The sequence below is a fragment of the Bubalus bubalis genome, chromosome 10, assembly GCF_019923935.1.
Source record: "Bubalus bubalis isolate 160015118507 breed Murrah chromosome 10, NDDB_SH_1, whole genome shotgun sequence".
NCBI classification, from domain to species: domain Eukaryota; kingdom Metazoa; phylum Chordata; class Mammalia; order Artiodactyla; family Bovidae; genus Bubalus; species Bubalus bubalis.
Genome location: NC_059166.1, coordinates 72,692,173 through 72,717,282, shown reverse-complemented (window position 1 = coordinate 72,717,282; position 25,110 = coordinate 72,692,173). Strand labels below are relative to the sequence as shown.

At 38.9% G+C, this 25,110-nt stretch overlaps 1 protein-coding gene and 1 non-coding gene across 2 annotated transcripts; one reads left to right on the top strand and one right to left on the bottom strand.

Annotated features, from left to right (window-relative positions):
* Positions 1-2,408: 2,408 nt before the first annotated feature.
* Positions 2,409-3,929, top strand: LOC102396534 (glycerol-3-phosphate dehydrogenase 1-like protein). Its single transcript, XM_044924584.2, has one exon. The coding sequence runs from the start codon at positions 2,665-2,667 to the stop codon at positions 3,718-3,720; it is 1,056 nt and encodes a 351-aa protein (XP_044780519.2). The 5' UTR covers positions 2,409-2,664; the 3' UTR covers positions 3,721-3,929.
* A 17,970-nt stretch (positions 3,930-21,899) lies between these two features.
* TRNAW-CCA lies at positions 21,900-21,971 on the bottom strand. Its single transcript has one exon. It is a non-coding gene; the product is annotated as a tRNA-Trp (tRNA).
* Positions 21,972-25,110: the final 3,139 nt, after the last annotated feature.

Here is a 25,110-nt window from a genome sequence, read left to right as displayed (position 1 = left end):
TTTTGAAGTGTGGTGTTGGAGAAGACTCTTGAGAGTCCCTTGAACTGCAAGGAGATCCAACCAGTCCATTCTGAAGGAGATCAGCCCTGGGATTTCTTTGGAAGGAATGATGCTAAAGCTGAAACTCCAGTACTTTGGCCACCTCATGCGAAGAGTTGACTCATTGGAAAAGACTCTGATGCTGGGAGGGATTGGGGGCAGGAGGAGAAGGGGACGACAGAGGATGAGAAGGCTGGATGGCATCACTGACTAGATGGACATGAGTTTGGGTGAACTCCGGGAGCTGGTGTTGGACAGGTAGGCCTAGCATGCTGCGATTCATGGGGTCGCAAAGAGTCAGACACGACTGAGCAACTAAACTGACTGACTGATGATGAATGTAGAGCTTCCCAGTACAGCCAGTGGTTAAAAAAAAAAAAAATACCTTCCCATGCAGAAGATGTAAGAGACGCACGTTTGATCCTTGCGTTGAGAAGTTCCCCTGGAGAAGGGCATAGCAACCCATGCCAGTATTCTTGCCTGAAAAATTCCATGGACAGAGGATCCTGGCAGGTCACAGTCCATAGGATTGCACAGTGTTGGACACAACTGAAGCACCTTAGCATGCCCATACACATGATAAATGCAATGTGTAAATAACAAAATATTGCCTGAGGTATTGAGACAAAGGTCAGTTGTCTAAACTGATCATCGGAACAAATGCGCCTGAGGCAAGAACCTGAAAAAGAACAGGAAAGCCAGGAGCTACCAGGGATAGGAACAGGACTCCAGGGACCAGTAGATCTGGCAAGTCCAGAAGTATCAGGGGAAATTTATAAGATGAGAAGCCACCAACACCACAGCTGTGGTTAGTTTTTCAGAGCTTCATGTTCATATATGTGGGCACAGTGGTTAGATGCCCCAGGGCCAAGCTAAGATCGATATTAATGGCTAAATCATCTTCACCTCAAGCTAAATGCTTCTAAAAGGGTAAGTTCTTTGAATTCTAATTTCATGGCTGATTTTTCATCACATTATTCATAAATACAATAAAAAGGACCAGATAGTGTGCTATCAATTTTCTCTTCATTTTATTGAAATGAAGCTGATTTACAAAGTTGTTAGTTTCGATGTACAACACAGTGATTCAGTTATATATATATATATATACATACCCCTTTTCAGATTCTTTGCCCTTATCAGATCACATCAGATCAGTCGCTCAGTCGTGTCCGACTCTGTGCAACCCCATGAATAGCAGCACTCCAGGCCTCCCTGTCCATCACCAACTCCCGGAGTTCACTCAGACTCACGTCCATCGAGTCAGTGATGGCATCCAGCCATCTCATCCTCGGTCGTCCCCTTCTCCTCCTGCCCCCAATCCTTTCCAGCATCAGAGTCTTTTCCAATGAGTCAACTCTTCGCATGAGGTGGCCAAAGTACTGGAGTTTCAGCTTTAGCATCATTCCTTCCAAAGAAATCCCAGGGCTGATCTCCTTCAGAATGGACTGGTTGGATCTCCTTGCAGTCCAAGGGACTCTCAAGAGTCTTCTCCAACACCACACTTCAAAAGCATCAATTCTTCAGCGCTCAGCCTTCTTCACAGTCCAACTCTCACATCCATACATGACCACAGGAAAAACCATAGCCTTGACTAGATGGACCTTTGTTGGCAAAGTAATGTCTCTGCTTTTGAATATGCTATCTAGGTTGGTCATAACTTTCCTTCCAAGGAGTAAGCGTCTTTTAATTTCATGGCTGCAGTCACCATCTGCAGTGATTTTGGAGCCCAGAAAAATAAAGTCTGACACTGTTTCCACTGTTTCCCCATCTATTTCCCATGAAGTGGTGGGACCGGATGCCATGATCTTTGTTTTCTGAATGCTGAGCTTTAAGCCAACTTTTTCACTCTCCACTTTCACTTTCATCAAGAGGCTTTTGAGTTTCTCTTCCCTTTCTGCCATAAGGGTGGTGTCATCTGCATATCTGAGGTTATTGATATTTCTTCTGGCAATCTTGATTCCAGCTTGTGCTTCTTCCAGTCCAGCGTTTCTCATGATGTACTCTGCATATAAGTTAAATAAACAAAGTGACAATATACAGCCTTGACATCCTCCTTTTCCTATTTGGAACCACTCTGTTGTTCCATGTCCAGTTCTAACTGTTGCTTCCTGACCTGCATACACATTTCTCAAGAGGCAGATCAGGTGGTCTGGTATTCCCATCTCTTTCAGAATTTTCCACAGTTGATTGTGATCCACACAGTCAAAGGCTTTGGCATAGTCAATAAAGCAGAAATAGATGTTTTTCTGGAACTCTCTTGCTTTTTCTATGATCCAGCAGATGTTGGCAATTTGATCTCTGGTTCCTCTGCCTTTTCTAAAACCAACTTGAACATTAGGAAGTTCACGGTTCACATATACTACTCTGTGCTATACAGTTGGTCTTTGTTGTTCCTCTACTTTATATATAGTAGTGTATTTATGTTAATCCCAACCTCCTAATTTATCCCTCCCCTCAGAGTACTATTAATTTTTATCTGTGCTTATTATGTGATACTTCTTTCAATATTACTATCCTGCTTTCTTTTAGGTGAAAGTGAATGTTTCTGGGCAGAGCAGGAGGAGGCAGACGGCAAACCAGCTTGGGGAGGCACTTGCGGGGCTGCAGCATTGCGGAGAGGCCATGACAGAATCACCCCTGAAAGTGTGCATCGTGGGCTCGGGGAACTGGGGTTCAGCTATTGCAAAAATAATTGGTAATAATGTTATGAAACTTCAGAAGTTTGCCTCCACGGTCAAGATGTGGGTCTTTGAAGAAATGGTTAATGGGAGAAAACTGATAGACATCATAAATAACGACCATGAAAATGTAAAATATCTCCCTGGACACAAGCTGCCAGACAATGTGATCGCAGTCGCCAACCTCAGTGAGGTTGTGTGGGATGCAGACCTGCTGGTGTTTGTGATCCCCCACCAGTTCATCAACAGCATCTGCGAGGAGATCTCTGGGAAAGTGCCCAAGGGCGCCCTGGGCATCAGCCTCATCAAGGGCATAGATGAGGGTCCGCAGGGGCTGAAGCTCATTTCCGACATCATCCGAGAGAAGATGGACATTGACGTCAGTGTGCTGATGGGCGCCAACACTGCCAATGAGGTGGCTGCCGAGAAGTTCTGTGAGACCACCATCGGTAGCAAGGTAATGGAGCACGGCCTCCTCTTCAAAGAACTTCTGCAGACTCCAAATTTTCGAATTAAGGTGGTTGCTGAGGCAGACGCTGTTGAACTTTGTGGCGCTCTGAAGAACATTGTGGCTGTGGGAGCCGGGTTCTGCGACGGCCTCCACTGCGGCGACAATACCAAAGCTGCCGTCATCCGCCTGGGGCTCATGGAGATGATCGCCTTCGCCAGGATCTTCTGCAAGGGCCACGTGTCCAAAGCCACCTTTCTGGAGAGCTGCGGCGTGGCCGACCTGATCACTACCTGCTACGCGGGCCGGAACCGCAAGGTAGCTGAGGCCTTTGCGGCGACCGGAAAGACCGTTGAAGAACTGGAGAAGGAGATGCTGAACGGGCAGAAGCTGCAAGGACCACAGACTTCCGCCGAGGTGTATGGCATCCTCAAACCGAAGGGACTGCTGGACAAGTTTCCATTGTTCACGGCGGTGTACCAGATCTGCTACGAAGGCAGGCCTGTAGAAGAAATGTTGTCTTGTCTCCAGAATCATCCTGAGAATACATAAAGGGAATCACGCAGTATGTTAGGGAAAGTCCTGCCTTTCTGATTGCTTGTCTGGATTCAAATGGAAACCGGGATTTGGCCACAAGATGCTGGTATGACTGTAACCCCATCACAGGTGCTGTGAATTTTTACAGGTTCATTTTTTAGCATATATGAGTCTGTGAGTGTGTGCCTTCCTTGTTCTGTGGATGTTTCTATGAACCAAAATTAAAGGCCCCTTTAAAAATTACTTCTGAAATTCTCCCACTCTGATACTTTATAAAATTGCAACTATCAAGCATTGCCATATATACACTACCACATGTAAAATAGATAGCTGGTACACAGGGAGCCCAGCCTGAAGCTCTGTGATGCCCTAGAGGGTGGGATGGGAGTGGAAAGAGGCTTAAGAGGGAGAGGAGATATGTATAATTATGGCTGATTTGCAGTTGTTGTAGGGTAGAAACCAATACAACATTGTAAAGCAGTTTTCCTCCAATTAAAAAACAAATTTAAAAAGAAAGATTGGAACTATCACAGCTAAAAGTTTTGAATCTAATTCATATGCATTTTGGTGAAGGAATTTTTTTTTCTCATTCTCTTAATTTAGCCAGCATTAACATGGTAGAGTGCCAGAGTGAGTGGGTTCAAAAATCTATATACTGTAACTTTTAAATACTGTCTCAGAACCAACATAATCAACTACTTTGATTTTGGGTTGATGCATTATTTTAAACAATTACATATTTTTAATTAGGCTATATATATTCCCCTCATTTCAGTTTTCTGCATTTTTAGCCTCTTTTCTCTTCATTAACTACCAGAATATGCTCTCTTAAAGGCTGGGGAGTAGCAGAAGACAGAAAACTCATCTGGGATTTTCCTGATGTGGCTGCCACAGTCTTCTGATTAACAACATTTGTATGATGCTTGGGAGACCCAGGTTTGATCCCTGGGTCAGAAAGATCTCCTGGAGAAGGGAATGACTACCCACCCCAGGATTCTTGCCTGGGGAATTCCATAGACAGAGGAGCCTGATGGGCTACAATCCATGGGGGTCGCAAAGAGTCAGACACAACTGGATTCCTAACACTTTCACTTTTCTTTTGTGCAAGCATTTCCTTTAAGCCTCACAGATCCCCTGAAAGGGGGCTGCTATTATTCCTCATTTAAGATGTAGTCACTGTGCCTGGTTGCCTGGTGAGTTGGGTCAGAGCCAGAGTCAAGCCCAGTGCTTCTCCCCCTACCTGAGCTGTGCCAGGACCTGCTCAGGCATCAATAGACTGCTTTGACCTCCTATTAATTGCTTGTAGGATACACAGCCTTTCCTGAGGCCATCAGCAGGCTTCCTGCAGCTGAAGTTTGTATGGGTCCTTATCTGGAAGGATGCCATGCAAAGTGTGGACTTCTTTCCATCAGCTTCACCTGGAGACTCTTAGAAATGGTTCAACACCTGGTTCGACTCCAGGTCTCTGAAGTGGGGTCTTGAATCTGTGCTTTTGGCATGCCTTCCATGTGTTTCAGCACTCACTACAGTTTGAAAACCACTACTTTAGAAAATTTACTTTAGATTGGCATTTCTCAAACCATGTTCCCTGGAACCCAGTGGTTGTTCCAGTGTTCCCTCACAAGGTCCAGTGAGTTTGGAAAAAGCTGCATCTGTACACCCCTCTTGAAGGGGCAGAATGTATGTTAGTTTGTTACTGAGACTTGTTTTTTTAACCCAGCAAGTCCCAGACATATTAGATTATGGAGATTTTTTGGGCAGGGGGCAAGAAAACTTGCCAAAGTTTCCAAGGAACACTGTTCCAGGCTGAAGTGGCCTTAGCACAGCTCAAGTATCCCCCTCTCTCTGCAAGAAATGAGGACAGATAACTACCTGAACTCTGCCGTGGATCTTTGATGAAGCTTTAAGGTGTGACACTCTCAGGTACAAGCAAGTGAATGTCAACCTCACTGAGACACATTGTATGCTGCTGCTGCTAAGTTGCTTCAGTCGTGTCCGACTCTGTGCGACCCCATAGACGGCAGCCCAACAGGCTCCCCCGTCCCTGGGATTCTCCAGGCAAGAACACTGGAGTGGGTTGCCATTTCCTTCTCCAATGCATGAAAGTGAAAAGTGAAAGTGAAGTCGCTCAGTTGTATCCAACTTCTAGCGACCCCATGGACTGCAGCCTACCAGGCTCCTCTGTCCATGGGATTTTCCAGGCAAGAGTGCTGGAGTGGGGTGCCATTGCCTTGTCCGTTGTATGGACTAAGTGCTTTTAATTCTAGAATAAAGAATGGGAATTTCTGTATCTTCTTAAATGAGATAGGCTACCTTACATAGAACATGGTAAGTGTTAAGGGAACATATGACTATCACTTATATATTCATTGACTTTCAGTCACTTTGAGATTTTGATCCTTCTTGTTTTCCAGCTTGGGGATTTTTCCTTCTTCTCTTTTTTCCAAACATATCTGAAATGATTGTCATAGATTTTGTGAGAATTTTTTAAATTTCTATACACAGTAGTATATGAAAGCACAGCTACTGTAATATATAAAAAATACCTGTCTTAAAATCTATCCTAGCAGGTAGAATTGAGCTAAATTCCTTCTGATTTTCATTTAACTCTTATCTATAATATGGCCCCATGGTATTGACCCAAGGAACAGTGAGGTGCCTCTGTACGAAAGAATTTTTGGTTTTTCCCACTAGTTCTAATCTAAGAGTACTATACATGCATTATATTTGGTTTTCTTACCTATCATGTACTATATTTGTTTACAGACTATAGAAGGAAATGATTTAAAAGCTTAATAAACATTTTAATCCCCCAAACCTATGCTACTGATCCTACTTTTTAACCAGCTTATTTTATAATTTTATTTGTTTAGGTAAGCTTTTTTTTTTCTCCCTGAATTGTGTTGCATTGACAATAATAAAAAGGGAACTTTAAAAAAATGAATGGGACTTTCCCCCATTTTCTTCATTTTCATGTACCCCTGGACTCTAGTCAATGGGTTAGTAAATGGACATTTTTTTTCTCTTTTTCTAAAAGGAATATATGTGTGCACAGAGTAAAATGTATTCTAACAGAAAATCAATCCCACTAATGACATCTTACTTAGTATTTGAAGAATAAAAGGGCCATAAACAATGAAATCCCCAATGAGGTATTTATATCTTCTAAGAAAATAGGCAGAAAATACTTTTAAAGTTGCTGAAACCTGTCTCTCTCAACCCAAATAAAACCTGTTGGTTAGGTCACCAAACCCAAGCAGAAAATATATCTACACAACCTCTTTACAGAGTTAATATGACTGCCAGGGCCAGGCTAAAATACAAAGTCAACACTGAATGAATAATATCTAGACCATAACAAATACTAACAGGTTCATTCCTATCTAACTCTCAAAGTTAAGGTGACTTCACCAAAGGATAATCTTATGACGTGCATTTTTGTACAGTTTCAGAAGTAGGTATGTCCTAAAACTCCTAAAGGACCATAAAGAAGGCTGAATGCTAAAGAATTGATACTTTCAAATTATGGTGCTGTAGAAGATTCTTGGAAGTCCCTAAGAATGCAAGGAGATCAAACCAGTCAATCCTAAAGGAAATCAACCCTGAATATTCATTGGAAGGACTAATGCTAAAGCTAAAGCTCCAATACTTTGGCCACCTGATGTGAAGAGCTGACTCACTGGGAAAGACCTTGATTCTGGGAAAGACTGAGGGCAGGAGGAGAAGAGGGCATCAGAGGTGAAATGGTTGAATAGCATCACCAACTCAATGGACATGAGTTTGATCAAACTCCAGGACCTAGTGAAGGACAGGGAAGCCTGGCATGATGCAGTCCATGGGATCACAAAGACACGACTTAGTGACTGAACAAAACCCCTAAAAACTCCAACTAGAAAATGGCATCATGGAAATGTGCTATATATATAAATACATATATATGCATATGTACACATACACACATTAAATATATATACATATTTGATAAATATATTCCTTAAAAATCTAGAAATGTATATAGGGTGTATACATTTTTATATATGTACACACAAATATATATATAATGTGTGTGCATGTATATATATTTTATAATTTTATCTCTGACTTTAAAAGTGTATGTTTCTTTTGATCTAGGACAAAATAAGGTTATAAATCTGATCATGTTGTAGTTTTATCTTTACATATCAGACGATTTAGAGAGAGAATTAATTCTCAATTACATCTAGCATTCTTAACCTAAATTTTTAATCAAATCTTCTCTCCCTCTCTCAAATTTCCTCATCCTCATCATTTAATTTATTAATCTAAATAAATTAGGTTTATTTATTTACTTATTATTTGTTAGGTTTATCTTTTATTTATTATTTATGTATTATAACTTATTTATTATTTATTTATTTGTTAGGTATATTAATCTAATTCTAATCTGTTTGGCCTCCTATTTTTAACAACTTTCTATCTTTCATGTTTTTAAGTATAACATATATAAATAGAGATAATATAAGTATACTTATATATAATAAAAACAGGATAATAGCTATTATTGACTTACATTTTGTACTGGAAGTACTTTGCTCTTCCTCAAGTGGAATCTGAGAGTGGGCTTTTATATGGAAGAGAGGACTTGGGGTCTAGGAAATAAAAGAATGGGCACTCAGATGGAGGGAGCAAGTGCTAAAAGCAGTCTTCTTCATCACATTAATCTCTAGTCAGCTTTGTCCAGGGAAGAACTCTGGTTCTGAACAGGTTCAGGTGGGCAGAGAAGAAGATAAAGGAGAGTAGGTCCTTAGTAGTCAGGCGACTGCCAAATGGGAGTTGAAAATTCAATTGCCCCTAATTCTTCTAGAGGAGGTTCTGGAGCCGATTGCAACTCAAGAGCTACTGAAGAAAAAATAGGAGCCCTGAATTGGCCCTAGAACTTCTTTGTCTCTTGGAGCTATGACAATGGAAAGGATGATGGATCAGCTTCTCTGGCTAATAGAAAAGCAGTCACACTGAGTTTTGCCCCACAATGGGGAAGAGTTAAGATGGAAAAGTTCTCATAGAATGGTACTTTCCACTGTTCATTATCACAAAAGAATTGTCTTGTCGAGAGAATATATTTCACATTTGTTTAACAGAGATCAACTTAGTTATAACCACTGAACTCAGACCACATTCAAAACACCTTGCTAAGCTAACTCCAATTAATGATTGATCTCAACCAATTTCATGATTCCTGTCATAGTTGATGAAGCCCTGGTGACACTCAGAATCTTCAAAACTATGAGCTGAGGAAAATCTAACAATAAGGCAAGGCCACTATGGGAAGAGATCTGCAGTCCCATCGGAGCACACTTAAAAATATTGTAAACTTAAAAATAATCTAGGTATATCACCACATTTCCAAAAATCTCATTTCAAGGAACAAGAGAGGGCACACAGAACAATATCCAGTAAATGAAAGAGTTGTGCAGCCAAGTAGGAGGCAGAGCAAGATTAGGAAGGTCTATTTAAGTCTTTTTAAAGGATGCTAGAAACAAGATCCAGGCCCAAGGAGAAAAGCCTGGCAGGAGCTTGGAAATAAGGTTCAGTCCCAGCCAATTCCATGATCCAAAATTAAGTCCCAGGAGAAAACTAGAGTGAGAACCAAAAACCAAGAGCCCATCGACAGAAGATCCGTACAGCAGACTGGCCACACTTCCAGTGGGATGGCAAGGTAAACAGAGGTGAGGGTACTGATTTCTTCTTAGCCAGACACTGAATCAGACAATGAGTGCACAGTGACCATACAGATCATTCCTCCTGGTGGGAAAGAGGCTGTCAACGTACTACGAGTCAGGCTTTTTCTGGTTCAGAAACCAAGCAAGACTGTATAAGCCTGTGGCTGGCAGTCCTGAATACCCAGAGCCACAGTTCCTGCCAGCATCTGATATTGTGTCTTCCTTGTCCCTGACACAGAGACATCTGCCCAGGGAGAGTGTGAGACAGCCCTACAGAGAGCCCAGCCAGAGTCATGGGGAGCACCTCGGTGGGAAGAGCACATAAAGGAGATTGATCAGTTCAGCAGCTCATCTCAAAAAAGAGAATGACCTTCCCAGCATAGTCATATTGAATTGCAAGCTATACTGACTCTACAAAGGATAATTTTATCATAATTTTTTTATGAATAAATCAGGAGCCTTTATTTTCTTTTTAGAAATTTTTCCATCTAAATATTTTATGTGAGCTCTTTTTTCTTAAAAATTCAACATTTTTATAATGTATCAGCCTGATATATTTTACAATACATGCTGTTTGAGTTAATGAAACTCCTGAGATGAAACTTATTACTTAAATTATTTTAAGGTACATTATACAGTTCGTAGGAAGCTGCCATTTTTCTCTCAGGATAAACCACTTCCCTCTGGTTTTGCATAATAAAGATTTGCAATTCACAAAGTCTGGCATTATAAATCACTGTATCCCCTTGAAACACAACTAGTCAATTGTCTTTCTCAACTAAAATGTATTGGGTTGCTATTTTGTAGGCTATTATAATCCAGAATAAAAGCTAAACCAAAATTAACTGTATATAAAATCTATTTCAAAGGAGTTTATAAATTTACCACCTGAAAGTTTTAAACACTAATTTAAAAAATGCAAGTAAGGGGGAAGTTTAACATGAAAATCATTATAGGGAACACCTCTTTATAATTAACTAATGACTACAGATATCCAACATCGTAACTAAAGTATGACATGTCATAATTAGAAGTAGTGAGTTTTATTCTTTAAAAAAATTGCACCCTATGAGCTTTTTCTTTAGGCACAATGACAGTGTGAGAAAGGACCAGAATTATCTGGTCTACCTTATGTATCTGTTCTATAGGAATAAAATAGAGTACCCTCTATTTTCCTCATGAGAAAGTGAAAAGACAAGTTCCCATACTCAGGGCAGACTTCACAGATACACAGGTTGAGCTCTGTATGTGATCCAATGCTCTGCTCTCACCATCTTGAAATTCTTCATTTTTGAACAAGGGGTCCTGCAATTTCATTTTGTACTGGGCCCCACAAATTATGTAGCCCTGATAGCGCAGTTGGTAAAGAAGCCACCTGCAATGTGGGAGGCCTGGGTTCGATCCCTAGATTGGGAAGATTCCCTGGAGAAGGGGAAGGCTACCCACTCCAACATTCTGGCCTAGAGAATTCCATGGACTGTAGAGTCCATGGGGTTGCAAAGAGTCAGACACAACCGAGCAACTTTCACTTTCACTTGCATACAAAGAGGCCAACAATTATACAAATCAAGAAACGTCATCACGATTGCCACATGGTGTAACAGGTATCTAGCGCATAGCATAAAAAGAGGAAATGTTCAATGAATGAATTAAATCAAACAATTCACTAATTTCCTAGATAGATTTTAATCCAAACAATTGAGTTTCTTTAAACCAATTTATAGTGAAAAAAATCAGAAGAGGGAAACTTCCCCACTGATATCTCTTTCCCATGTCAATGTATCCATATTATTATTCTCTTTTCTTTTTTATAAATAGATATGCAAAGCTTATTCATCTGTACTGTGTGTGGCCAGGTGTCCTAATTATCAAGAGCACAGAAGACTCCAAGATATTTAGTCAGGCCACCTGAACACATGAGGATCCATTTCTGTAAAGATTTCTTTAGGGAAACACAAATGATAACTTTCTAACTTGGTGGTTAGTTCTCTGAGGCCCGTGAGCTCTCAAACTCTTTGATTCCAGATAACAGTGAGTCATCCTATTGCAGAAAGAACTAGAAAACTGATTTGATTTTGGCAAGAAGGAGTGCTGCATGGGTAAACGTCATTCAAATGCACTTCTGTAGGCAGTTTTGGGGAGAAGGCGATGGCACCCCACCCCAGTACTCTCGCCTGGAAAATCCCATGGATGGAGGAGCCTGGTAGGCTGCAGTCCATGGGGTCGCTAAGAGTCGAACACGACTGAGCGACTTCACTTTCACTTTTCAGTTTCATGCATTGGAGAAGGAAATGGCACCCCACTCCAGTGTTCTTGCCTGGAGAATCCCAGAGATAGGGGAGCCTGGTGGGCTGCCGTCATGGGGTCGCACAGAGTCAGACACGACTGAAGTGACTTAGCAGCTTAGCAGCAGCAGGCAGTTTTGGGATTCCTGCCCAATCCATGTCAACTTATACGTCACAGCACAGCATCAACTTCAGGAGTCTAGGTGGGTCTAGGTGGCCATATTTTTACCAGAAGATCCTCCTCCTATGGCCACAGGTGATTGAGCAACACATGAGCACTAATCTCCAAGGTCTCTTCCCTGAGACCTTGAACTAAGACCTATATAATAGAGCTAGAGTTAGATAAGTGGGATCTTACCTGAAATATCATGCAGAGATGGGGCCAGAGTGACCACTTCTGACCAAGTGTGCACTAATTTTTAGGTCATAGAAAGCTAAATTGTACAGATAAATAAGAAAATACTGCAAACATGCTGAGAAACCAAAAACCGGAAACCCAGAGAGAGAAAGAGAGAGTAGCTGTCTCCATTCCTAACAGCTTTCCAGTTTCCAACTCCATTCTCACAAGCCTGGCTTGTTTTTGTGTTTCTTATATTAAATAAAAATCCTTTCACTAAGCTAACTTGAGTGGGTTTTGTTCCTTGCAATCCAATGTGTCCTACAGCATCCCTGAAGAATGTATTCTAAGTTATTTGACAGCACTTACTGTGAAATTGAAACACCAAACAGCTGGAGTCACAAAAAAATTAAAAAGAAAAAACAAGACCATCTAGGGTTGGCCATAAGAGCTCTCATTAAATTAGAAAAAAAATTCTTCTCTCAACCTCAAGAAAAACAGAGTCAATTATAACAGTCCTGTACAAGCTGAAAATATTTACCTCCTTCCTGTGCCTGTTTCAGCTGGTCTAAATGCACCCACCTCCTGCTACACCACACTGTTCCTCTCCTATTACCTAAGAGAGGTTAGACGGTCCAGCCCCTTCTAGGACTTCCCCGAATCCAAGGACTTGGGTAGCCACAGCCAGAGCACAAAAGCCATAAGAATGATACCAGTCCCCAACAAGTGCCCTGGAACCCAAGAGAAAGAAAAGAATTTCAAGAACAGGAAAAAAAAAAAAATCTAAGCAGAGGTCTATAATCAAAACCCAATCCAATAGTCATCCACATCATCCCTTACTTATCCTCATCATTGGTAGAATCTGAGAAAGCAAGAAGTCAGTGCTTTTGACGGCTTTTTGTTAAATTCATTTAAGATCTTTGTTGTAAGTTTCCTCTATCTTTTCATACTGCTTCACTGACATCTCCCCCCAATATATTTTCAAAGGCAAGACATTGCCAAGAACTATCTTTTATTTTGCACAATATTCAGCACGATGCTGGACATATAGAAGGTATTTAAAAATATCTATTCAACTGAATTAATCGAATGGCTAGTTCCTCAAATGGAGCTAACAAATTTCTGTTCATCATGTGGTAGCCCAGTATCTTGATAGATAAAAGGGAAAAGTGTAAAAGTACAAGAGCAAAATGCTTCACCTACCCTAACCTCTAAACCTTAACTGATCTTCAAGTGTTTGCTGAATTTTCCCCCAATATTATTTGACTTTTTCACAACATGGATTCCTGCCAGGCCAAGTTTGAAACACATTATTTCAGCCCAGCCAAAGTCACACACACACGCGCGTGCACATGCACACACACACACAGGGCATATTGTTTTTTGCCTAAAACAGATTCGTTGTATGTTGACCTTATCCTGAGCATAGAACTTAGCATCTCCCACGGTTGTGTGCATACACTTAACACTTAATAATGCTCTGCAGTTTCAGCATTTGTGGGTTCCTAGAGAGTCTTTAAAATAGCCCAAGACTAAGGGTAAAAATGAAATCTCAATGATTGTTTTTTTTCAAACAGTGCCAGGAAAGAGATGTCTATAGCTGCTTCTCGTTTCCTCAACCACTGCATCAAATAAACCCTTGAAATCAGACTTCCTTTATGTGTATAGTTCCTTGTGGTGTGTATGTGGCTAACCCTTGAGCTCTGACCACCTGACCTCAATCCGGTTGGTAATCCACACCACAGCGGTTTCTCTCCTCACCTGCCTTGCCTCTCTTGTTGATTTACTGAATCCTTCACATTCTAATACTAAATAAGCACTAATGCACTGATTTCTTCTTACCCACATGATGGGAACCTAGGACTCTGAATTTCCAATTTTACACTTCATCATCATTCACCCAAGTTTCGGACACATAGCTGTCTCACGCCCAGCCCTACATGGACCATAAGAATCAGGGTGCTATCCATCTGTTCTTTCTTTTCTTTTTTCCTTCTTTACTTTTCATCTCCCTTTTTGTAGACATTAAATAAGGATTACTATGACTCTAAAGAAGCAAAGATTGAATAAGATAGTTTCTGATTTGAAGAAGCCCATAGTCCAGTGAAGGAGACTGTCAACTGAACAATCAATAAGAATACAATATGAAAAATATTTTTAGATACATACAGAGTGAAATATTTGCTTCTTTGGGGAGGAATAAGGGGAAATTTTGGAGAAAGGATTAGCTTGACCTAAACTTTAAAGACTATTTATTAAATTGCCCAAATGCTATGCTATTGGTCAATGTTTTTATACATTGTAATATGAAGAAGATCTATAAATTTAGACTCATATTCTCTAAATTTCACTCAGGTAGGTGTGAATGACCTGAAGGGTAAGTATATAAAAATATGCCATGTGAATTTTAGAAGATTTTACTTATATTTAAGCCTTTATTATTCATAGCTTATTATATTTACCATTTTCCTTTCATTTAGTAAAAGTATTTAATGATATCTTAAAGGTCATAATGAAAGTAATAACAAAAAATAACCCTGGATATTCCTGAGAGATTTTTCTATTTTTTATTGCTGAATACAAAAATTAGAGTAAAATGTTTAAACTATTACTAAAATATACTTTACTTTTATTGCTAATACAATTTTTTAAATTATCATGCAGGCCTTTCTTATAAAATAAATAATAAAATTATACATATAAATAACTAAGCATGATCACTTTCATATTTGGGTAAAATTTTTCAAACTTATTTGAGAATTCCTGCTAATCATCCTTATAAAAGTATCTTTATAAACACCTGCTATCAAGGCTTAAAATTCTACTATTAGAGATGAGACTTTAAATTTAATATAAAGTCTCCTTCCAAAAAGACACTTATAAGGGGGTTGTAGAATACTGACTAGAGAGAAAACCATTATCAGACAATAGCACCTTAAAGAGAATTAGTTTATCAAATGTGTTACAACTGATAACTAAGTTCAGGTAGGCTGTTGAGAAAATGGAATTCTTAACACGGCTGGAAAAACACTACAAAAGAAATGAGTATCGGCCTGGGTAAGGTTTTAAACAGGAGGCACAAGAAAGTCAGGAGTAGACATGAGAGTACTGTGAGTCTTGGGAAAGAAACCCCAGAATAAGGCAAGAAGAAATCAAAAAAGAAAAGCAAAGAACGTATAGTCATAGTTTTTTCTATGACCGAACCCTAAATTTTCTTCTCAGGACATGCCTTAAATTATTATCTTCATTTAAAAAATTAAGGACAGCAGTGGTCCTGGAATCAGCACTGGACATAAACATTTCACAGCCCATTCGTCTAATCACAGAAAAGCAGAAAAAAAAAAACAAACAAACAAAAAAAAACACTTTGTTGTCAATTATCTGAGAGCTCTACAGTCAACTTCTGAGGCTTCTGAAAAGTAAACCAAAGAAGGCAGGTTGTAGAGAGGAGCAAAATATAGAAAAGAAAGTGAGGGATGTTTCCCTTTTTTTCCTCACAGCCTTGCCTTGGAGAATGAGCCCCAATCATAAAGTCACTTACCAGTGGTAGCAGCCACAGGGGAACCTCCTTTTTTCTGATCAGAGAAATAAGGAACAGTAGAGTCTATGCGCTGGATAGTATAAAGAAATCCCAGCACACTGATGGCTAGACAGGGAGTTTCCGTAAATCTGTGAATTTACACAAGTTTCAGGCTTATTTATCATCTATGCATGTGTGGGACAGACCCATCCAACACAATAAAGGCATAGAGAAGTAAAGAGAGATTTGACCCACTGCCCATGTCTCACACTAACGTCTGAGCTACTCGTATGTGTAATAGACTCAAACTAGCTTATAAAATGCTTTGAAAACCAAACTGAGATATAAACTAGAAGCAACAAAATAGAACACATCATCTTAATCTACTCAAGTTCTCCAACATTCCCCAGAGGAGTATAACCAGATCCAGTGTCTACTCAACATAACATTCTCATTGTCCAGAATAAAATCACAAAGTGTACAGCTTGCTGAGAACGAGGAAGCTTTCATCAATTCTCAAGTGAAGATACAATAAGCAGATGCCATTCTGAAGATGATCCATGTTTTGGAATTATCAGGCAAAGAATTTAAGCTATGCCTTGTGAACTACAGAAAAACACAGTTGAAATGACTAAAGGATAGGAGTTCTTAGAGGAATACATACTCTAAAAAATAACCAAATAAAAAGTTTTGAACTGAAAAAGTCAGTATATGAAATTAAAAATTCACTAGATGGGTTCAATAGAAGATTAGAGGTAACACAGAAATTATTCAATCTAAAGAAAAGAGAAAAATAGTTTTAAAAATTAACAGATCTGCAAGTCAGAAAATAATATTTTAAATGGGAATGGTAAGTTCTTTCTCATCAATAATTTAATTTAAGTATAAATGGGCTAAATTCTCCATTCAGAAGATGTAGGATGAATGAATAGATAAAAAAAAATAAAATAAAAGCAAAATCCAAACATATGCTGACTATGAGATTCACTTTAGCTTTAAGGACATATATAGGCTGAGAAAAAAGAGAAGGAAAAATATTTTAAGCAAATGGTAATCAAAAGAAAGCAAGGATAACTACACTTGTACCACAGTGAATAGAATTTAAGTTCAAAATGGTCACATGAGAAGATCATCATATAGTGATAAAAAGTCAATTCATAGAGGAGCTATAACAATTGGAAATATTTATGTACTCGATATTGGAGCATGTAAATATATCAGATACTATCATAACTAAAAATACAAATGAACTGCAATACAATAACAGTTATGGACTTTAATACCCCACTCAATAACAGATAGATCAACCAGACAGAGCATCAATAAGGAAACAGAAGATTTGAACACTAAAGATGAAATAACCTAACATATGTATACAAAACATTCTATCTAACCTCACCAGAATATATGTTCTTCTCAACTGAACACTGAAAATTTTCTAGAATAGATTACATTTTAGGTCACAAAACAAGTCTCAACAAATTCAAGAAGATAAAAAATATATCAACTATCTTTTCCAACAGAGATAGTATAAAATTAGAAACCAATAACAAGAGAAAAGCTGGAAAATTGAAAACAACATGGAAATCAAACAACATATCCCTGAACAACCACTGAATCAAAGAATAAATCAAAAGAGAAAACAACTGAAATTAAAAGAAGAAAACATAAGGAAAAGACTACTTGACATTGGTCTTAACAATGAATTTTTAGAAACAATGCCAAGTGACATAAGCAACAAAAGCAAAAATAAATGAGTGGGACAACAACAAATTGCAAAACTTCTGCACAGCAAAAGAAATGATCAACAAAATGGAAATTGATCTATAGGAGAATAGGAGAAAATATTTTCACACCATGTCTCTGATAATAGATTAATATGCAAAAGACATAAGGAACTGATGTAACTGAAAAAAAAATCCAATTTAAAATGGATACAGGACCCAAATGGATATTTTTTCAAAGATATACAAATGGCAAATAAGTGCATGAAAAAGTGCTCAACATCACTAATCATCAGGGAAATACAAATCAAAACCACAGTGATATCACCTCACACCTATCAGGATGGATATCTTCAAAAATAACATAAATAACAAGCATTGGCGAGGAGGTAGAAAAAAGGGAACTCTCAATCGGTATAGCCACTATGGAAAACAGTATGAAGAATTCTCAAAATAACTAAAAATAGAACTACCATATGACCTAGCAACTCTACTTCTGGGTATACATCCAAAAAAAAACAAAAACACTAATTGGAAAAGGTACAGTCTCCTCAATGTTCATAGAAGCAGTATTTACAATTGCCAAGATATGAAAGCAACCTGTGTTCATCAATAGATGAATAGATAAAGAAGACAAGGTAGAAGGATAGATAGATGGATGCACATGCACAAGACAATGCCACTTGGGTATAAGAAGGGCTTCTCAGGTGGTGCTAGCAGTAAAGAACCCACCTGCCGATGAAGGAGATAAAAGAGATGTGGGTTCCATCCCTGGGTTGGGAGGATCCCCTGGAGAAGGAAATGGCAACCCACTCCAGTAGTCCTGCCTAGAGAATCCCATGGACACAGGAGCCTGGCGGGCTACAGTCCACAGGGTCGCAGAGTCAGACACGACTGAAGCAACTTAGCATGCATGCCTGGACATAAAAAAAGAATGAAATTTTGCCATTTGAAGCAACATGGATGGACTTGGATGGCATTATGCTAAGTCAAAGAAATGGGACAGAGAAAGACACATGCAAATACGATATCTTACATGTGGAATCTAAAAAATATAAGAGAAATTCCGTGGTGGTCTTGTGGTCAGGTCTCAGAGATTTCACTGCCAGGGCCTGGGTTTGATCCCTAGTTGGGGAATAAGATCCTGCAAGCCATGTGGCATGCTTAAATTTTTGAAAATAAATACAAAATGTCTTTAAAATTATGACAAACTAGTTAATATAATGAAAAAGAAACAGACTCACAGACATAGGGAAGAAACTAGTGGTTACCAGCAGGGAGAGGGAAGTGGGGAAGGGCAATATAGGGGGAGAGGATTAAGAGGTACACACTATTATGTATAAAATAAGCTACAAGGATATATTGTACAACATTGGGTATATAGCCAACATTTTATAATAATTATAAATGGAGTATAAACTTTAAAAGTTGTGGATCACTAAACTATACACCTATAACATATAATATTGTACATCAACTATATAGCAATAAAAAATTCAAAAAAATCCACAATAAACTATCACCTCATATCTATTAAAATAGCTGTTATCAAAGAGACAAGAGGTAAGAAGTATTCATGAAGACATGGAGAAAAGGGAAGCCTGGTACATTGCTGGTGGGAATGTAAACTGATGAAGCCACTATGAAAAACAGTATGGAGTTTCCTCAAAAAATTAAAAATAGAACTACTATATGATCCGACAATTCCATTTATAAGTTCATACCTAAAGAAATAAAATCACAAGCTCAAATAGATATCTGCACCCACATGTTCATCGCAGCATTATTTACAATAACCAGGATACAGAGACAACCTAAGTGTCTGCCAATAGGTGAATGGATGAAAAAACGCAATACACACACATACAATGGGATATTATTCAGGCATTAAAAGGAAGGAAAATTCTACCATTTATAGCAACATAGATGCATCTTGAGGGCACTTCGCTAGTTAAGTAACTCAGATAGAAAAAAACAAACAGTGATCTCACGTATATGTTGAACGGAAAGAACTCAAACTCATAGAAACAGGAAGTAGATTGGTGGTTGCTGGCAGGTTGGTGGGTAAATGGGTAAAGCCAGGCAAACTTCCATTTATAAAATGAGTAACTTCTAAAGGAAAAATATATGGAATATCAGAGGCCTGTGGGACTTCATCAAAAGGTCTAATATACACAACGGGACTGAATATCTGAAGAACAGCCAAAAACTTGGTAAATTATGATTAAAAATGAACATTAACATATCCAAGAAGTTCAGCATGGTCCTATTGGAAGACAATTCCTTATGGCAGTTCTGCATACTTTGTATCAGCTTTTGTTTTGGACTATCTTTTTCAAGCATGCTTGTATAGCAAATAATCTTGAATGACAGAGACAGTGCTTCCCTCTGAGGCAGAGGATAAATTTGTTTCATGACCATTATGATAATGGTAATGTCACTTTTCAGCGTCCTTTAAAAGATTGGGGTTTCCTCAGTTTGATTCACCACTGCATGCACAGCATCCTCCTGGGCTGCCCTGTATCCTAAGATAGGACCTAGGAGGCAAAAAATTTCATGAACATGAAGTTCATGCTGTCTGCAGCATCATAGGTATTAAAATCTTTTGCCTCTTTCCCAGGAGTATCATGTCTTCTACCAGCGTCCACAAAATTATATCAGACTAACATGTTAGCTAACAGGAAAGGTAAAATCTTAGATCCTTCACAGTTCTTGACTATTCAAACAAGATAACTTCAAAAAAGATCCTAACCTAACTTCTGAGCACAAAACATAAAGACAAATCTTGAAAGCGGCTAGAGAAAAAACTCTGACATACCGTGGAACAGTGATTTGAATAATTATGAATTTCTCATCAGAAGTAATAAAGGACAGAAGACAGTGGAACAACATCTTTAAACTGTTGAAAGAACTGTCAACTCAGAATGCTCCATCCAGCAGAAATGTATCATTTTCCTTCAAAAATAAAGGAAAAATGAAGACATTCTCAGATGAACAAAAACTAATAAAATTCATCATCAGCGGACATATTCTACAAGACATGATAAAGTAGATTCTGATTGTTCAAGTTGAAAGGAAATAACACCCCAGGAAAACATAAATCTTTAGAAATAAGGAACAATAGAAATGATAAATATCTGGACAAGTAAAAAAGATTATATTTTCTGTTAAGATGTTGAAAGTAAAAAGTATAACACTCTGGCCTGGGATTTTCAATGTATGTACAAGTTATACATATGATATACATAATATAAAGGACCACAAGAGAGAGTTATATGGATGCAACTTTTATACATTTGATATGAAGTGGTTCAAAACTAACCATAGTAGATTATGAAAGGTTAGGCATGTATATTACAATCACTAAAACAACCATGAAAAATAATATAAAGCTATATAGTAAAAAATTTAGTAGGCAAATGTAAACTGAGCACTAAAGTGATGTTCAAGTAATCTAAAAGAAGATAGGAAAGGAGGCGGGGGAGAGGTGGTGATAGCTGAGTTAGAAAACACAGAAGACAGAAAAAAATGATGAAATGGTAGACAAATCTAACCATTTCAGTAATTATATTAAAAGTTGATGGCCTATTTTCAGGAAAAAATGGAAAAGGAGGGAATACTTCATAACTCACTCTGTGAAGGCAGTATTACACTGATACTAAAACCGAAGATATCAACATAATAAAAAATGAAAACTGTAAACCAATATGGGAGAAGGCAATGGCACCCCACTCCAGTACTCTTGCCTAGCAAATCCCATGGACACAGGAGCCTGGTAGGCTGCAGTCCATGGGGTCGCTAGGAGTCGGACGCTACTGAGCGAATTCACTTTCACTTTTCATTTTCATGCATTGGAGAGGGAAATGGCAACCCACTCCAGTGTTCTTGCCTGGAGAATCCCAGGGACGGAGAAGCCTGGTGGGCTGCCGTCTATGGGGTCACACAGAGTCAAACACGACTTAAGTGACTTAGCAGCAGCAGTAAACCAATATCCTTTGTAAATATATCAATAATTGAAAAAAATCCTCAACATAATGCTAGTAACTGATTCCAGAAATACATAAAAGAGTATTATACACCATGATCCATGGTGCTTCAACATGAAAATCAACCAATGTAATATTATATTGATGGGCTAGTAATAGAAAAAAGGAATTAAAATACATGTTCATTTCAATAGACACATAAAAAGAATGTGACTCAACCCAGCACCCTTTCATATAAATAGGAATAGGAAGAAACTTCTTCAAAATCCATATGAAAATCCATAGCTAACATCATACTTAATGGTGAAAGGTTGAAAGCTTTCCCCCTAAGATCAAAAGCAAGACAAGAATGGGTGTTCTTACCATTCTTAATCAACATTTTACTGAAGGTTATATTAAGAGACACAGGCAAGAAAAAGAATAAGAAGTATACAGATTGTAAAGGAAGGAACAAAACTATCTCAATTCTCAAATTACATAGCCTTGTATATATAAAATTCTGAAAGTGAAAGTGAAGTGAAGTTGCTCAGTTGTGTCCGACTCTTTGCGATCCTGTGGACTGTAGGCTACCAGGCATCTCTGTCCATGGGATTCTCCAGGCAAGAATACTGGAGTGGGTTACCATTTCCTTCTCCAGGGGATCTTCCCGACCCAGGGATCGAACCCGGGTCTCCTGCATTGGAGGCAGATGCTTTAACCTCTGAGCCACCAGGGAAGCCCTAAAATTCTGAGGAAGTCACTAAAAATTATTAGAACTAATAAATTATAACTCAAATTAGAAAAAAAATTTAACATTTAGAGACAGAACCATATGAAATAAAATATTTACAATCAACACATTTGATTAGACATGACAAAAATTATACATGAAAACATGCTTGGATAATGTAATAATAGCATCATATAGGATCAGGATAATAATATAATAATAAGAATTATTATCTGGAACCATTTCAATATTTCCAGAGGATTATTCTAAATTTAAGTAGAACCTGGTGGCTCAGATGGTAAAGAATCTGACTGCTATATTGGAGACCTGGGTTTGATCCCTAGGTCGGGAAGATCTCCTGAAGAAGAAAATGGAAACCCACTCCAGTATTCTTGCCTGCCTGGAGAATTCCATGGACAGAGGAGACCTGGCAGGCTACAGTCCATGGGGTCACAAAAAGTTGGACACGAATGAGCGACTAACTCTTTGGCTTTTTTACTTTAGATTCTATCATATACATTGAAAAGAGTGGTGTGCGTGACAGTTTCCTTTTAAAATACAGTAATAACACCTGCCAATAAGTATATCCTTTGCAAAGGTATAAAATTATGACTTAAAAATTTTAGATATCAACTTACATAGATCCCTCCTCATGATAGGGTTTTGGAAGACAGAATAAAGAACCACTCTTTCCTCAGCACATCCAAGAATGATATGCTTAAAGACAGCAACCCCAGCATCTAAAAATTTTTCAGGGTAAAAAAATCATGTGGAAATTATATAAAATGAAAAACTGACTACCTCCATCAAAAGCACCCCTCCTTTAGTGGCTCTGGATTCCATGATCCGGGTCAGAACTCACTTCCACTGTGCAATTAGCTCCAATATAGGTGGGGCTAACGCACTCCAGTACTCTTGCCTAGAAAATCCCATGGACAGAGGAGCCTGGTAGGCTGCAGTTCATGGGGTCGCTAAGAGTCAAACACGACTGAGAGACTTCACCTTCACTTTTCACTTTCATGCATTGGAGAAGGAAATGGCAACCCACTCCAGTGTTCTTGCCTGGAGAATCCCAGGGACGGGGGAGCCTGTTCGGCTGCCATCTATGGGGTCACACAGAGTCGGACACGACTGAAGCGACTTAACAGCAGCAGCAGTCATAAAGAACCCACCTGTCAATGCAGGAGACATAGAGACATGGGTTCAATCCCCTAGGTCAGGAAGATACCCTGGAAAAGGGAATAGCAACCCTCTCCAGTATTCTTGCCTGCAGAATCCCATGGACAGAGGAGCCTGGAGGGCTACAGTCCATAGTGTTGTACAGAGTAGGACATGACTGAAGCGACTTAGCCGCATACATGCATAGCCAGAATGAGTACAGCATTTGAGGCAGAAGCCTAATCTTTTCAAAGGAAAAATATAAGCTTTGCCATCCAGTTTCTACAACTCTCTCCCAAAATAACCAATATCACACTCTTCCCTTCCAAGAAAGGGGGGGAAATGATCATTAGCTAAATAAATTGTAAAAGAAAATTTAGTTCGTGTTGTTTGACAATGTGTTCATGAAAAGTTTTCCATTAAGAAGAAAGAAAACAAACCAAAAAAATGCATACACGAGGAACATTGTCTTTGGTAGCTATCTGGCCCACAACAGAAGCTGCCTCTCTAAACATGCAATGACGCTTCTGCTACACTTTCCTGAAGTCAGAGCACATTTCTTGGACTCCATGTCCAATCCAGACATGATTAAGTTCCCCCTACACTTGTATAAAAATTAAAAGGGGGAATTGAGAATGAGGCTGTACCTCTATGGCTCTCTTGTTTCTGCTGGCAAGCACCATCATGGTTTTTAGGTAGTATGTTCCAAACTACACTCTTTCCCAGATTCTGACTATTCCCTGGTCATGGCAACTTTCCTGGTCATAAAAGAGACAGAAGCTCTTTTTAGTAATTTGCCTCTGTGCCATGAGCCCAGAATTGTCCCTGAAAGTGTAACTTTGTGTTTCTTCTATTTTCTATCTATCCTATAATCAATTTAGTAATTGTAATGACTATAGTTAATCATTTATTTCATACAAGCTGGACTATCAGAAACTATCTCTGTTGGGCCTGGCCCAACACTAACAAGTTGCCATTCCCAAATTACCTTCCAGATTCCATTCCATAGGCGTTCTCTTGGGGGTTGATTAAAATTAGGCTATGTATGAAATCTGCATATTCAGCATCAGTGCTTCTCATCAACAGTCCTGGGAGCTCAGCTCTCTCTTCTCAAGGGTAGCAAGGTAACTGCCTTTCCCATTTATAACTGGTGCTTAATCAGAGCTCCCTAATAGTCTTATCTCCGCCTAGCTAGTTTCAAGCCTCCGGACAGGAGTCATCTTTGGTCTCTCTTGTCTTACATTTCAACATCATTTGTCTGAATCACCTCACAGTGAACATCCCAGTGAAATGTCTCTTTCTTTCCTGAACTACACTACATGGACATTACCAGATTATTTAACTATGCCATCACACTCCTGTCTCTGCTCATTTAGATTCGAACACTATCTCATATCTCTCAAGAAAAGAAAAGTTTCTGCATAGCTTATTCCCTTCCTAAACTTCAAACAAGTATTCTGTGCAGGTGTCACAGCTTACCGATTTTCTAATTCCCTCCTCTTCTGAAAAATTGAAGTCCTCTGTTTGCTTTAAATAGTAATTTTATCAACACACACAAGCCGAAGCAATTCCTTTAATTCAGGCTATTTGATGCACTGTACAAGGCTCCCAAGAGGAAAGAAAATACATTTTGCTTCCCAAAAACTCACTTCCAACCACAGGCAATCAAGGCTAAATTATTTTAAAGCAGCATGCACTTGAAACGACATCCATCAGAGGATATTAGGCCAGCAATCAGGTCTTTAAGATGTGTCTATAATTTCCCTACATCTGCCTATTCACCTGGTAGCATCTGAACTTCTTCCCAGCCTCCTAGGCTCTTTTCTTCTTTCCAGACTGATTCACTTTCAAACACACTCATCAGATGCTTTCACCTCTTTGTTGGATAACAGCACTATAGAGACGACTTCTAGTCTACTTCATGTCTTCTATTTCCTGGCCACACGATAACCCCCCTTCTGAGTTCTTCACCAACTTCCCTGCATGC

What these genes read in the sequence shown, in the direction of transcription:
- LOC102396534 (XM_044924584.2), top strand. Translation starts at nt 2,665, where the DNA reads ATGACAGAATCACCCCTGAAAGTGTGCATCGTGGGCTCGGGGAACTGG.